Source organism: Dromaius novaehollandiae, chromosome 3, assembly GCF_036370855.1.
Source record: "Dromaius novaehollandiae isolate bDroNov1 chromosome 3, bDroNov1.hap1, whole genome shotgun sequence".
NCBI classification, from domain to species: domain Eukaryota; kingdom Metazoa; phylum Chordata; class Aves; order Casuariiformes; family Dromaiidae; genus Dromaius; species Dromaius novaehollandiae.
This window is the reverse complement of record NC_088100.1, coordinates 118,660,611-118,674,573: the sequence shown is the minus strand read 5'-3', so window position 1 is coordinate 118,674,573 and position 13,963 is coordinate 118,660,611. Positions and strand designations below refer to the sequence as shown.

Here is a 13,963-nt window from a genome sequence, read left to right as displayed (position 1 = left end):
CTAGTATTACAGTTACAGGCTACTTTGGAGCTTGTTTGCCAAGGAAAATGACAGCACTATAGAAAAGGACATGAATTTAAAGCCCAGTAGGAATGCCTTTGTGCCCAACAGCATACTTCTTGCATGCAGTGCACATTACGTGTGTCCATGGAGGAAATCAAAATGAAGTAGACAGAGCACTGTACATTCATGCACTGAAGACTGATATGCACCAAGGTCTTAAGTAACTTTGGAGGGAGACGTGGATCAGTATACTTAAGCCTGTTATCATTTACATTTTAGTTCTGCGTGTGGAGGTTGGGAACCCAGGAGAACAAGAACACTCCCAAACTGAAATCTCCAAGGAAAACAAAAATGCAACCCCCCCCCCCCCCCCAACAGGAGACCCTGGCCAGCATTAGTGCCAGCAGAGACTTCTTCCTTGGGAGGGAAATTCACTGCCTGGCAGCAATAATTTATTATTTGTAGGCCAGCTACTGAAAGAGGTGCCCCACTCAGGTTGTCTGAGCGCGTTTGATGCTCCTCTTTACAAAACCCAGGCAGCCTGGGCATCACACTGCTACTGTGGTTGAGCTAGGACCTTGCAGTTTCTCCTGCCTCATGGTCTTGTTCTCCAAGAGGGAATCCAGCAGGACATCGGCAGCAGGGGATGTCCCCCTCGTCAACAGGGACTTGCACAAAAACAAGAACCATTGCGTTTGGAGGCAATGGGACATGAGCACCCAACGTGAGCAGGATTAAACCCAGCCTCTGCAGTGGTGAGTTAGGGTGTGCAGAAGTCACAGCAGCTGGCAGCAGACCTGGGCCTGTGAGAGCAAGACATACTTACATGCTAAATAAGGGGCTGTGCAAAAGTTATGATCTGAATTTATAGACACAGCGCTGGCAGGAGAACCTCTGCGTGCAGCCAGCCCTCGCCACGGGGAATTTTAGCTCTCACCAGTAGCCCAGGAGGTGGCACTTGTTCTTCAAAATTGAGCAGCTGTCAGTTTGAATGACATTTACTGAGCACTGCCTGGCTTTATTGTGTTATGAATTCCCCTTCACTGCAGCTGCATACGAACACATACACAAAATAACGTGATCTGGCTCTTTTTCACTACCAGACGTTATTCCAGACATTAATATTTTAAACTACCAGATGTAGTCAGACACTTCCCTGCCAGCTCTTGTGGCTGCCCTCCCAAGGTGCCCAAGTCTCTCCGAGCCTTGTAGGAGACATCTGACTTTGGAGGTGTGCCTCCCGCCAGGGTCTAATTACCCTAAAATTTGGGTACAGCAGTGGTCTGCACTGAGATGTCTAAGGCCTCTTGTGGCATTAGTCAACATTGGCTTGCTCATAGCCACGCTGACAGTAGCTGTATCTCCAGTGATGCCCCATTCCTAAATTTCTGTTCTCTATATATAGTGTTAGCACCATCTTCTCTGTCCGATCACTCTACACAAAGGGTTTTGACTAGAGCAGAGTCCCCACAGAGCCGATGCATCCCAGGGAGTGACTGCTTCTTGCCCCCGGCACCGTGCAAACAGCAGGGACCAAAAGCAGGAGTCTCAGGCCAGAACTGCTGGGGGCCCCTGACTGGGTGCTACAGGCACCCTCTGCCAAGTACCACACGACTGGCTTGGGAGCCAGCCTTGATTATTTGCTGATGATACAAAACTGAGAGGAGTGGCTGATACCCCCGAGGGCTGCGCTGCCATCCAGAGGGACCTCCACAGGCTGGAGACATGGGCAGAGGGGAACCGCAGGAAGTTCAGCAGAGGCAAGTGCAGGGTCCTGCACCTAGGGAGGAACAACCCCCAGCACCAGGACAGGCTGGGGCTGACCTGCTGGAAAGCAGCTCTGCGAAGAAGGACCTGGGAGTCCTGGTGAACATCAAGTTGACCATGAGCCAGCAATGTGCTCTTGTGGCCAAGAAGGCCAATGGTAGCCTGGGCTGCACTAGGAAGAGCATTGCCAGCAGGTTGAGGGAGGTGATCCTCTCCCTCTCCTCAGCCCTGGTGAGACCCCACACCTGGAGTAGTGTCCAGTTCTGGGCTCCCCAGTACAAGAGAGACATGGAGCTACTGGAGAAAGTCCAGCAGAGGGCTACGAAGATGATTAGGGGACTGGAGCATCTCTCATATGAGGAAAGGCTAAGAGCTGGGCCTGCTCAGCCTGGAGAAGAGAAGACTGAGGAGGGATCTTATCGATGTGTATAAGCATCTGAAGGGAAGGTGTAAAGAGGCTGGGGCCAGGCTCTTCTCAGTGGTGCCTAGCAATAGGACAAGAGGCAACAGGCACAGACTGAAACACAGGAAGGTCCCTCTGAACATGAGGAAAAACTTCTTTCCTGTGAGGGTGACTGAGCACTGGGACAGGTTGCCCAGAGAAACTGTGGAGCCTTCTTCCTTGGAGATACTCAAAAGCCATCTGGACATGATCCTGTGCAACATGCTCTAGGTGACCCTGCTGGAGCAGGGGGGTTGGACTAGATGATCTCCCAAGGTCCCTTCCCTCAACCACTCTGAGACTGTGATCACACTGCAATGTGCCAGTGTTCCTTTAACTGCCTTTAATGCGAGCCAACCACCCCAACCAAAAGAGAAAGTGGAATTAAAAGCTCTTCTGTTTCTTCCCCAAATGGAAAAGGCTTATTCCAGGAAAAGGACCTCCCCAAAGTCTAATTTTAGAAAATGCTATGTTTTGTCTGGCTCCCAGCTGCCTCATGTCCAGTTCATTACCCAGGGCTAGACCCTGTGAACACTCCCAGCCCGTTGGCTTCGTTCTCACCATCTCCTCCAAAACTTGGCACAGGGGGTCAGCGGAGGAGCAACTGGGGGGTGTTGCTGCAAACGGGCATCTAGCTACCAGCAAAATTAGAGAGGGCTGTATGTGCCTAAGGAAAGGATCTCAGTTCTAGGCCAACTAAATCAAAATTAAATTCCATTTACAAATTCCCCTTGCATTTGTCATCGCACGAGCTCAATCCGCTGCCCAGTGGTTTTGGCAGCACTGAGGGAAGGTGCAGTCGGTGGTGTGAGCTGCAGCTCACCATACTTGCAGCACCCAGCCAGCACTCTGGCTCTGAGCCAGGTTTGCACCCCACTCCGCAGGGGACGGGAAAATCCCGTGGGGCCAGGTGTGCGAGCGCAGGGCCACAGGAGGGTCGGTGAGACCCCTCGCAATCCTGCCCTGGAGGCTCACCAGGTCACCGCAACATTCTAAAACCGAGGTTTCTCAGGTCAGAAAGAAAGAGGAGCCACAACCCGCCCTTGAGACTTCTCCAGCAGCAGCTCATGGCACTGGCCCACGCAGGCGCATCGGCTCCCACGAGACCTCTTTTCCAGCCTGCTAGCAATCCCTCCTTAGATCATGTGCTTTAACCTTGGACCGCACTTCCTTTTTTGTGGACATTCATCTCATGGCTGGTCACCTCTGCTTGCCTTGGGACTACCTCGCTGGTCAGAGATGCCAGGACTTGGACAGTCTGCGATATAGCTAAGTGTCACGGTAACCAAAGACCTCCAGGACCTGCCATTGCACAGGATTATGCAAGGATTCAGTCTGAAGATGACAAAACAGAGGAAAGCATAGGCAAAACTTTCTATCCTTTCCTTTAAATAACCTTTTTCATTTGCTTGGATGCAGAGGTTGTTAAAAATGAATAACTAGCGATGCCTCGTGTAGCCTCTACGTGATGCCCCTTCCTGCTGGTGGGAGACCAAGGCCTGGAGGACCATGGCACGTAAAGCATCCTCTAGGAGTTGGAGGGCAGCACCCAAAAATGCCCGGGGACACCTTAAGTCTCTGCTAACTGCTGTCTGCCAGCACAGCCCCAGGACCCCAGGGTGCTGCAAAATCTGTGCGTACAGCTTCGCTCGGGCATGCAGTATCGCCAGGTGCATGGCTCTGGGGGAAGGAAGAGGGTCAGTGGCCATGGTGGGAGGTCCCACGCTGCCCAGGCAGGCGATGGCTTTGCTTCATGCTCTAGCCGCCTTCGTGGCGGTGGGTTTTGCGCCAGCAGCACAGCCAGGAGGACGCGTTTCTGGGGGCAGCCGAGCGCTCGCCTGTGCGTGAGCACATTAGCAACGAAATGAAGTCAAAGCGGAGCGGGGGCATCGCTGTTACTGTGGAAACTGTGCTGCCGGGTGGAACAAGTGAGGCTTGTCCGGATGCACAGGGAAGTGGCAGGGAGAGCACAGACGAGCCGGGGAGTCTTCCAAGGAGAGACAGGACCTGGAGAAGGTTTCCTGGGCCAGGCCTCAGCAGGGGCCCCCGCGCTGCACAGACCTCCCGCTTGGCAGCGCAAGCAGCTGAATTAGCCACAGCTGAAGACCCAGCAAAGGGGTTTCCCTTCCCCCCAGCTACAGGGAAGGGCAATAGCGGCTACTGGGCCCTGAAACAGCAGGAGAGACATGGAGACCCTCTTCTCTGGGGAACATGGGGGCCTCAGCAAATGCCAGGGCGGGAGCAGACCATGGCCAAGTGAGCCCGGTTTTAGCTGTGATGGCACCAACGGGGAAAGAGCAAAATTGCACCCAGTGCACATGAGGCCTCCTCTTGCGGTGAGGCTCACGCAGCCAGAGCAAGGCCAGTGCCTGTGCTTGGGCTCTGTCTGGGCATGGGCTCTGTCCGGGCAGTACCTGCTTAGCAGAAGGAAGCGATTTGTTTTTCTACAGCCACCACCATTTTGCCAATATTAAATTCAGGTAGGAATAGGAGCAAGTATTCCAAGTATCAAGAAAAGTCTCAACAGTAGTTTTGACACCTCCCAGGTTGCACAGGCATGCCCCGCACCGCCCACCACATACGTGGGGCGCCGTGCCCCATACCGACGCATTTGGGGACACATGCCAGCAAGGAGCAGGGCTTGATGGGGCCCTGCTAACACTGGTGACCACTCAATGCGGGGCAGCTGGAGGCTGAACCGCAGCACTCAGTGCTGTCTTTGCTTCTGCCAATGCTGGCCTGACCCCTGCAAACACCACAGGAGGATTTATTTATACTTTCATGGAGATAAGAAAAAAGCGTGAGAACAGAGGGGCCCCAAATTCCCGCATGGCCACCAGCACACGCCCAGGGCCCTGCAGGACCCACAGCGGGGCTCCCACCTCTGCCACAGAGCCCCTGCTGCCGGGACGAGGTGGTGCCCAGATGCTATAGGGCCTAAGGCAGGCGAGCACAACCGCGGGTTTCTCCACATCCCCTGGGAAGTGCACGCACATGACTTCTGCAAAAGGCGCTGCTGGTTTTGGCTTTCCCCCCTCCTGTTCCCTCTGCAAGGGCTGCGGGCCAGCTCCGGCTCCGCTCCTCGGCAGGCGCAGAGGGAGGCAGAAAATGGAGGAACCCACGCGGGCAGCCCCAAACCAAAGGGAAGAAAGGGCTTGTATCTCACTTGCATGGTCAAGGGCGGACACAGGTTTTCTTTTCGGCAAGCCCTCAGCTGAGTGTGCCACCAGCTCTCACACAGGAGCTGCTCATATACTGGAGCTCCCAGTTTTGAGCTGCAGCGAGGAGGATGCAACATCACCAAAACCCCTCAGCACTGAGCCCAGAGCTGCTTTCTTCCCCCCCGCTTTTCTCTTTGGTATGAACTTAAAGTCTGAATTTAGCACTAGCAAAAGATACTGCATTGGCAACGCTGTAGTGAAATATTTCTTAAGCCACAGATTGCTACAGATTCATTACAAGTGAGGAAAGCCACCCGTTTGTGGCACCTCCCTTGAGCTCACTTCCAGAGGTCTTTTCCCCCCCACCCCCTTCCTCTCTCATGTTCCCATATCTGATTCAAAACCCATTTTTGCAACAGGAGGAACTGGTTTGTGCACATCCTCACAGGAAAAACCAAAGTCCTTGAATTCTTATCAGCAAAAATCAGCTTATGAAGTATTTCAGAGGGAAAGCATATTCCAACACATAAGACAGTTACTAGAAATTCAAGTACTTGCACTTGGTTTTCTGGCTTTCCCTAATGTAAAAGTCTGAGTGGGGGCAAAGTGTGTTTGAACCCCGGTAATGGGCTCTGCCCCACCACCTGCCCAGAAACAACCCCTTTCTCCTGCTCAGCACAGGGACGCAGTGCTGTGCCCGTCACTTCTCAGGCCATGCAGGAACCCGAGGACCGGGGACCTGCCAGCACTGCCAGAGACACTGCAGTTTGCTCCCCTGCTCGGTCTGTGCCTCGCTCCAGGCTCAGGGAAGGCGATCTGCAGCTCTCCTCCGCTCCCTGGCTGCTCCTGCCCGGCAGCGCAGCCTCCCCGCAAGCATCCTTGGTGGCTGAGGAGGAAACGAGAAATCACGACCTGTCCTTGCGGGAAAAGCAGCAGCGGGGCTCCTGGGATGCTGCCTGCCCCAGTGCGGGGCACCCTCCTGCCCAGCTTCGCTTAGAAATAGGTGATTTTCTTCCCTTCCTCCTAAATGAAAGGCAATGAGCTATACTTGTATAACCCTGCAACATGAAAACATCCCCTAAGGGTGGGGGGAAAGGTAGGCGTCCAAAGGAAAAACCTACCTGTGTAAGGGAGATGTGAGCCCCTGGGGCATCCCTCAAGAGGAAACCCCCAAGTCAGTCCTTCCTCACCAGCCCCCAGCAAGGGGCTCAAGGCCACTCGCCAGGCCACACGTGCAGATGTGCACCCCTTGCACACCCACGCCAGCACCTCCCAGCGCTGGGGACCTTGCGTGGGGTGCGAATCCTCCCGCCTCCGGTGGGAACGCAACCGGCCTCACGTGCCCCACTGCATCGCATCAGGATTTGCACTTCAGGCTTTTGCTCTCCCCCACGGACAGCCAGGGGAGCGTTGCCACCTCCCAGTCTGCCGGAGGAGCACCCCGCCGGCTGGGGCAGCCGCCTGCCCACCGACCCCAGGGCCAGAAGCCCAGCTGTGCTGCAGAGGGGGTACAAGTACTTCCTCACCCCTGGCTGCATTAGGCAGGGGCGATTTCACCCCCCACCCAGCATGCAGGGCTGCAGTAGAGGGAGCAGGGAGGGGAATCAGAGGTGGAAGTTGGGCTCATTTTCAAGGTCACACAGAAAGAAACACCTCAAGCACAGCTCCTTTTGGAGGCCAAACACCAGGACTTGCACTAGCAGCAGCTCTTTCAGGGGGGCACACAGGCCCCCCCCACAAGTCAGCCACTAGTACATGTCATTTCCAAACAGGCAGGAACCAGGAGCTGCCAAAAACACCTCTGAACAAGGGCAGGGCTCAGCCCCAGGGCCCCCTCAGGGGCTATTTAGGCTGCCCAGCACCCCACTGCTGCAACCCACCCCAGCACAGAGCAGCAGCCACAGCATCCTGCTCCCCCCACCCCCCCCAAAAAAAACTCCTGCGAAACAGTGGCCAGGCAGGCACACACTCACTCACGCAGCACAGGAGTCAGGTCTCCCCCAGGCATGCAGCAAAGCCTTGCAGCTGCAAGCAGGCTGCCACATGGCCCCCAACACCCTGCTCAAAAGCTCCTTGATAGGAGGCACATTTTTAAAGGAATCAGCTTAACGAGATAATGAAGAGGGTAACTAGCAGCCCTGGCTCCACGTACCACCTGGGCAGGGGGCCTTTGCCCCCCATGGTGCCGTTGCGGGAGCCAGCTTGAACACTTGGGCAGCCGTGGCCTCAGTGCCGTCTGAAGCCCTCCCATTGCCCTTGTGCGAGCGCAGGGCACCCCGTCGCTTTGTGCCCTCTCCCCTGCTAGTGCAGCTCCGGCAGCGCCTGTGAAGACCAGCCTTGCTCCGGGGTGCCGCCAGCCCGGCCAGTGGCAAGCGGGGAGCTCAAGTGAGCGTTGTGCATCTCCCACATCGCCCACGAGAGACCACTAAGCACAATTATAGCTGTGTTGGACATTTTTGTAAGGCTACGAGCTCTTTTTCAAGGCAAGAAGTTTCTAATCCTTAAGCGAAGCCTATGGTGGGTTTCTCCTGTAGTTTCTTCTCGCGGAGCTGTGGCAAGCAGCAGAGATGCTTCAGGGGCCCTTCTCCACACTGGGCTGCTTTCAGAGGTCCAGGCGCTGCGTATTAAACCTGAATTTCTTTACGGGCAGCCCCTGGACAGGCTCATGCTGTCTTGTGCTTGTAAGAGCAGCCGAGCGGGACTGGAGATGTCTCCAGGCTCCACGGCCTGATTTCTCCCTCGGTGGAAAACCACTCGGAAACTGCGTCGCCCTCCCTCCCGCACCCGCTGCGCTCCGCGGGCCGAGGTGGAAGAGCGCGGTGGGGCGCAGGGCTGCAGGAGACGCCCCGGACCCCCCGGCTGCTTTTTTAGCGCCAAATGCACAAACTGCATTTGCGGCAGGCAGAAATTGCTCCCGGCACGTGCCGGGGTACCCGGCCCTGGCCCCCAGCTCGGGACGGTGGCGGCGAGCAGCTCCTGCCCCGCGAGTCACGCCGCGGACAGGGACGGCTCACCCAGCAGGATGGTTCCCATATGCCTTTATTTGGAAAGTTACAGGGTTTTTTTACAGGCACTGTGCGTTGGCGGTTCAGAACAGTTTGGATTTGTCTCCGAATCACCCCATGACCGAAATGGGAGGTGGGAGCGGGGGAAATACCTCACAGCAACCGTTCCAGCCTCCAGAAAGGCATAAGACATCTGAGAGAAACAACCTGCTTCTTTCGAAGCCACAAAGCAAGGAATCTGGTTTATAAACAGGCTTAAAAAATAATGTACATATATAAGAGCAACTCAAAGCTAAAGTACAGCGATAACTGGTTCGTATCTATGCATATCTGTTCAAACCCTTCCTCCAGAGCTGGAAAAGGGATGGTTTAAAAACTAAAAAACACAGTATTTTTTTTAAAAAAAGAGGGATTCCATGCATTAAGTTTTAGTGTTTTGTGCAATTAAAATGGGATGAAAATAAATATAACTTAAAAAAAAAAACCCAACCTTTTCCATGACACTAATGTAACAGGCATGTCTATAAGGCACTTCCACCGGGGCTAGTCTAGGCAGCCTGGCGAGGAGCTAGGACAGTGCAGCCACCTACAATGGCATCACGGGAGCGAGAGACGCGCCCGGTGGGGTATGAACTGCAAAAAATAATTTGGGAGATTTTAAATCTTCAGGGAAGAGGCTGGGGCACGGCTGCAGAACAACCGATGGCCAGATCCTTCTCCTCCTTGTCGCTGCCAGGAGAAGACCTCCCTCACGGAGGAAGCTGTGGCCACCTGAGGGCAGCCGAGGGGCCCTCCAGCTCCGCGCCTGGGGACGGAGGCGAGACAGCGGCTTGGGGCATGGAGCGAGCGGAGGGGGTGACCCTGGCCAGGCTCCTGCGCGGCCTCTGTCGCTCACGGGGAGCAGCCCACGCCCCGCGTCCTCCGGCCGAGGGACGTCCAGGCTTGCCCCGAAGACCAAGCGCGGGCGGTGGCCTCCCCTCCCCGCCGCCCCGCCGATGGCTGACCTTTAGCGAGCTGGCGCTGGTGTGAGCGAGCCACTCGGTTCAAATGTTCCAGGAAGTTAAAAAATAGCCTCCACCCTCGGCAGGGCACGGGCCCGCCTCGCCCCCCTTTCGCCAAGCGCGGTCCCCGCGGCCACCTCCACGCCGCGGAGGCACCTCTGCCAGCGGGACGGCTGCTTTAGGTCTCGCAGTGGCCCCTTAAAAACCACCTCGCTCTCCCCCAGCGCGCCCGAGCTCTGCGGTCCCCGGGTGGTGGATCAAGTGGCCGAGCAGAGATGGAGGAACCTCCAGGGGTTTCACGGGACGCCCCAGGCAGAGGGGGAAAAACCCGGCATCCACCTCTCCAGTGACTCCTAAGGACGCGGCATGGCTGATTTCCTGGGGTGAAAGGTGTTGGAGAAGACAACCGAAGGGCTCCCGCCCCGCTGTCACCTGCCTTGGCTGACGGTGGCCCTGGCCACCCCGGGGCTCTCCGGATGGACCGCTGCAGGAGCGCCCCAGGGCAGCGCCGAGCCGTGGCGGCAGGGCGGCCCACCTCAAATCCGGCCGCGCGAGAGACACAAACACGACAGGGAAAGCACACACTTGCCTAACCAAACCCTCCTGTGCTGCTTGCGGCTGGCACCACCGCACACCTTCACCAAATCTGTGGTGCCGAGGTTTTGAGTTCAGCTTTTGTTCTGGCGGGTTAGCTATGTATTTACACAAAAAAAAGGGGGGAAAAAAAAGAAAAACCCTAAAAAAACACAACAAAAACACCTTAAATAGGGAGAGTATAGCTTTAAAATCGGAAGGGCAAGGGTTGGAAAGTGTCTTGTAGTGCAGTTCAGAAGAGTCAGTTGGGGGGCAGGATTTGGGGTAGTGGCAGAGTTGGACACCCGGCTTTAATGCAAGTCTTCGCTCTGGGACAACTCCGTTAGGATCTGAATGAGGTTGTCGAGCCCCCAGAGGTAGCCGTCCTCTCTGTTCCCCTCTACCCAGGGCACGTTGTGCTGCAGAACTTGTCCCTCTGGCAGTGGCGTGGTTTTCCCAAAATCAATCATCCAGACTTTGGCCTGCTCCTTCTTGTCATGAATGAAAAGCAGGGAGCTCCCAATTACCTGCAGAGAGAGGACACCAGTTAGTTGTGCTTCTGCCTCCCATCAGAGGCACCTACGCCCTTCTCAGCCAGCCTCGGGTTTTTCACACGCCTTATCTGAGGCTGCGTTTGCAATAGGTTATGCCAAGATTTTGCATGAGCAAAACTAAGATTTGTGCTTGCCAGCTGTGTTTGCACATGTAAATCAGGCATTTAAACAGCCTCATTCACTTATACAAATCCCAGCTTTTGGCATAAGAAAAGGATCATAAAAATACAAGCATGAAAGACAGATGTAGTTCAGAGACCAAGTCGAGGTCCTTGGGGAGGGAAAGACATGAATTGTCTCCACCTTCAGATTAAGATTTTTCCGCAGCTTGAGTCTGTATGAATGATTAGGGCTATGTACACTCAGCAATCTTGCAGGCATCGCCTCAGGAAGTGGTTAGGCTGTAAGCAAGCTGCATGCAAAGTTTAGTCTCCTGCCTGAAACGCCATTCATTTGCACTCCGATGCCACCTAGAATATACCCCTGGCTTTTACTGAGCTCTGGGGACACGTGCTACAGAGGCACATACACACAGGTTTTCTTTTCCGTGAGTTACTCTGCTGCATCTGCTTTGAAGAGCTCTTTTGTACCCTGCTTGGCCTCTGGGAAAATCCTGCAGCAGATATTGGCCTGTACAAGCCCCTGGGAAGCCAACGGGTGCTTGCGTTTGGGTCTGAAAGGCAAAACTGGGCTGAGCTTTCCTTCCTCGCACTGTATCACTGTATCCTGTCTGGCTCTCTTTGTGGAGAGTCCTCACCAAACTGGCCAAGGAAAGCTCAGAAAAGCTGCGGAGCTGCTTCCGCTCTTCATTTCTTCTTACCTCGGTACCTAGCGCTACTACTACTGTCGAAAGGTGAAGCACATCATTGTCTCTGACTTCACCAGCAGTGGATGTGTTCGTAGGAATTTACATTTTTGAGGACTTTCTCCTCTAATACATTGGGAGAATGTCCAAGGTCCAGAGATTTGTCTTACTCCCCAGAAACGCTTATTTTCAGTTTTCCTCCTTATAAGCTCTTATAGTTCCCTCTTGGCCAGGATAGACCATTTTAACTTTAAGGAAGAGACTTCTGCTGTCGTTCTTCACTCTTCTGTCTCTGGCAGGTGAATTCTCCCGCAGCGCCTTGGAGGAGCCCCAGACGAGTGCAAGGCACTGCTCCGAGGTGAGGAGGCGTGAGGACGCGGTGCTTGGCACAACTTCTGCTACGTTTCATCTTGAAGTGGGACAAAAAGTTGAAGTTTCTTCTTTTTATTTTTTTAAGAAGTGGAAATTCCTTTCAGAACTGATTTGAAAAGGTGTTTTGTCTCTGTGTTTTCAAATGAAACACTGCCACTTCATTTCAGGGCACATTTTGCTTCCATCGTTGAACTGACCTGAAACACTTGGTTTCAACATTTACCTGCATCTTCCAGTTGGTTTATGGTCATGCAGCTCCCAAGGTGGCTCCCGCGGCTCTGTCAGAGGGAGAGCGATGCCTCTGGGGAGGTAAAGCTGTGCCTCCCTCTCCCTTTGAATCAGGGGTTCCTACGAGGCTCTTCTTCCCATAGGACAACATGTGCCAAGGAAATGCAGTCTCATATTTGGTTAAGTAGATGCTGTATCAAATACTCCAAATCAATATTAAATCAAGAAAGTTATTTAATTAAATAATGGAGTATCCCAATTCCTGTTGAAGTGGCCAGAAAGGGTGTATTTCCTCTTCATTCTCCCATTAGAACTGAAATTTTCACTGTAGAAAATCTTGATTTCATGGACACTAATTTCTGGAAGAAAGTTGTTCCGAAGGAAGAGCCTTGCCTGCGTTGCCCCAGCAAGCTCTGTGAAGGCAGTCTGAGGATGATCGGCAGTTTATAGCTAAACTAAAGCTTTGTTTGAATGCATTGAGCAACTGGCAGCCAAATGATACTTTACATTTGCATTCAGACAGGAATTTCTCTCAAGAAGACTGTTATACAAGGAGCATTTTCCCCAATCATCTACAACCATAAACAGCCTGTGTGACTCCTATATCACTTCCAACCCATATGAACATTGGTTTTCATTAGATTTGAGCCTGTGTCAGATGCACAAACACTACATCAGTCACCAGCCATACTTCCATGTAAATATTATATAAACAGGGTTATGAAAATATAAGAATAAATTCAAGTTGTAGAAATTTATGACTGCTGACTTCAACTGCTCCTCTGTCCTTGGATAAACTGAGATTAAACCATTCACATTTACAGACAGGTCTATCTAAACACCACCGCAGGAAGGAAATGTAAGTATTACCTCATGGCACTTAAAGAATGGGGATGTCTCCAGGGTAGCACGGATACCCTTCAACCGGTTAAGGTAACTGTTCTGGAATTGCAAAGAAAAACAAGCTGTCAGTGCTGCGGGAAGCCTACAGAACAAAAGTGCTGTGCAGAGTAAACAGAAAAACGCTCCATCTCCATATCCTGTCTCCGATAGCGCGTTCGCATGGAGAGACGCATGGCCCTGCACCCCAGGTGGCCTCCCAGCCCCAGCGGCCTCCGACGGGCCTCCCTCCAGAGCAGGTCCTGCCTCTTTGGGAACCCACTTCTTCTGGTCTTCAAGGCGTCCCATGAGCTCCTGGGGCTTTAAGTGCCTCCAAACTCGCCCGTTTGTGGGCCAAGGCAAAGGCGCCTGCGAGGGCATCGCTGGGAAGGCCAGGAGGCACCACCAGCTTCTTCCTGGCCCCTTTGGTCATGAAGTTCTCAGGTCATGAAGTTCTCAGGTCTCAGCAGAAGGGCGAAATGCAGGGACGGGCACGGCAGCTGTTGGGGTGGCATGATCAAACTGTTCCCACCTGGACTGTGGGGGGCTGCTTGGGGGTCACTGCATGCAAAGATTTGACGGAATGACCCTAGCTAGACCGAGGCCACAACGGCGTGAGAGCACGCCAAGGTCTTTGCGGATAAAACGCAGCCCAGCAACGTCACTCACAGCCGCGAGGGTCGTCCCCGGGCAGCTCTCGTCACAGCAAACGTTCGGAGGCGGCAGTGCCGGGGCCGCTCCAGGCACCACCTTTCGTTGAGGACTTTATACAGTAAGACTTAAAATGGGAGCAGTTTGTCAAATAGGATATTTGACACAGTCGGTGTAAATTGTTTATGGCTCAATCTCTTATTCCCCTGGCAACGCAGAGCGGCACAACTGGGGTCATGCAGATGGCGGGACCTCCTGCCTGCCTTCTGCCGCGCAGGCAGCCATGCACGGGGCCCCCCTGGGAAGGGCTCGCGGCCGACCCCGCGGGTGAGCCCGGGAGGAAACCCTCGGCCCGCCCCTGCACCAGGATGAGGTTTCTATTTGCCACTTTTCAGGCGATTGCAAAAGAGGGTCTCCCAGGGCAGGAGCCCCATGGGGCTGCGAGCAAGGTGGCCATGTGGGGAGAAACCCCTCGCGCCCGGCAGCCCCCCGCAGCCTCCTCCTGCCGTGGCCCTGACTCAC

General features: G+C 54.1%; 1 protein-coding gene across 1 annotated transcript in view; it reads right to left on the bottom strand.

Moving 5' to 3' along the window:
• Nucleotides 1-8,394: 8,394 nt before the first annotated feature.
• The window catches only part of ITPKB (inositol-trisphosphate 3-kinase B), a 57,319-nt gene continuing 51,750 nt past the window's right edge, over nucleotides 8,395-13,963 (bottom strand). Inside the window, exons 7-8 of the mRNA XM_064509937.1 lie at nucleotides 12,782-12,853; nucleotides 8,395-10,479 (exon numbers count right to left, since the gene is read on the bottom strand). Coding sequence (XP_064366007.1) covers nucleotides 10,264-10,479; nucleotides 12,782-12,853 — 288 coding nt within the window. The 3' untranslated portion in view covers nucleotides 8,395-10,263. The remainder of the gene's footprint in view (nucleotides 10,480-12,781; nucleotides 12,854-13,963) is intronic.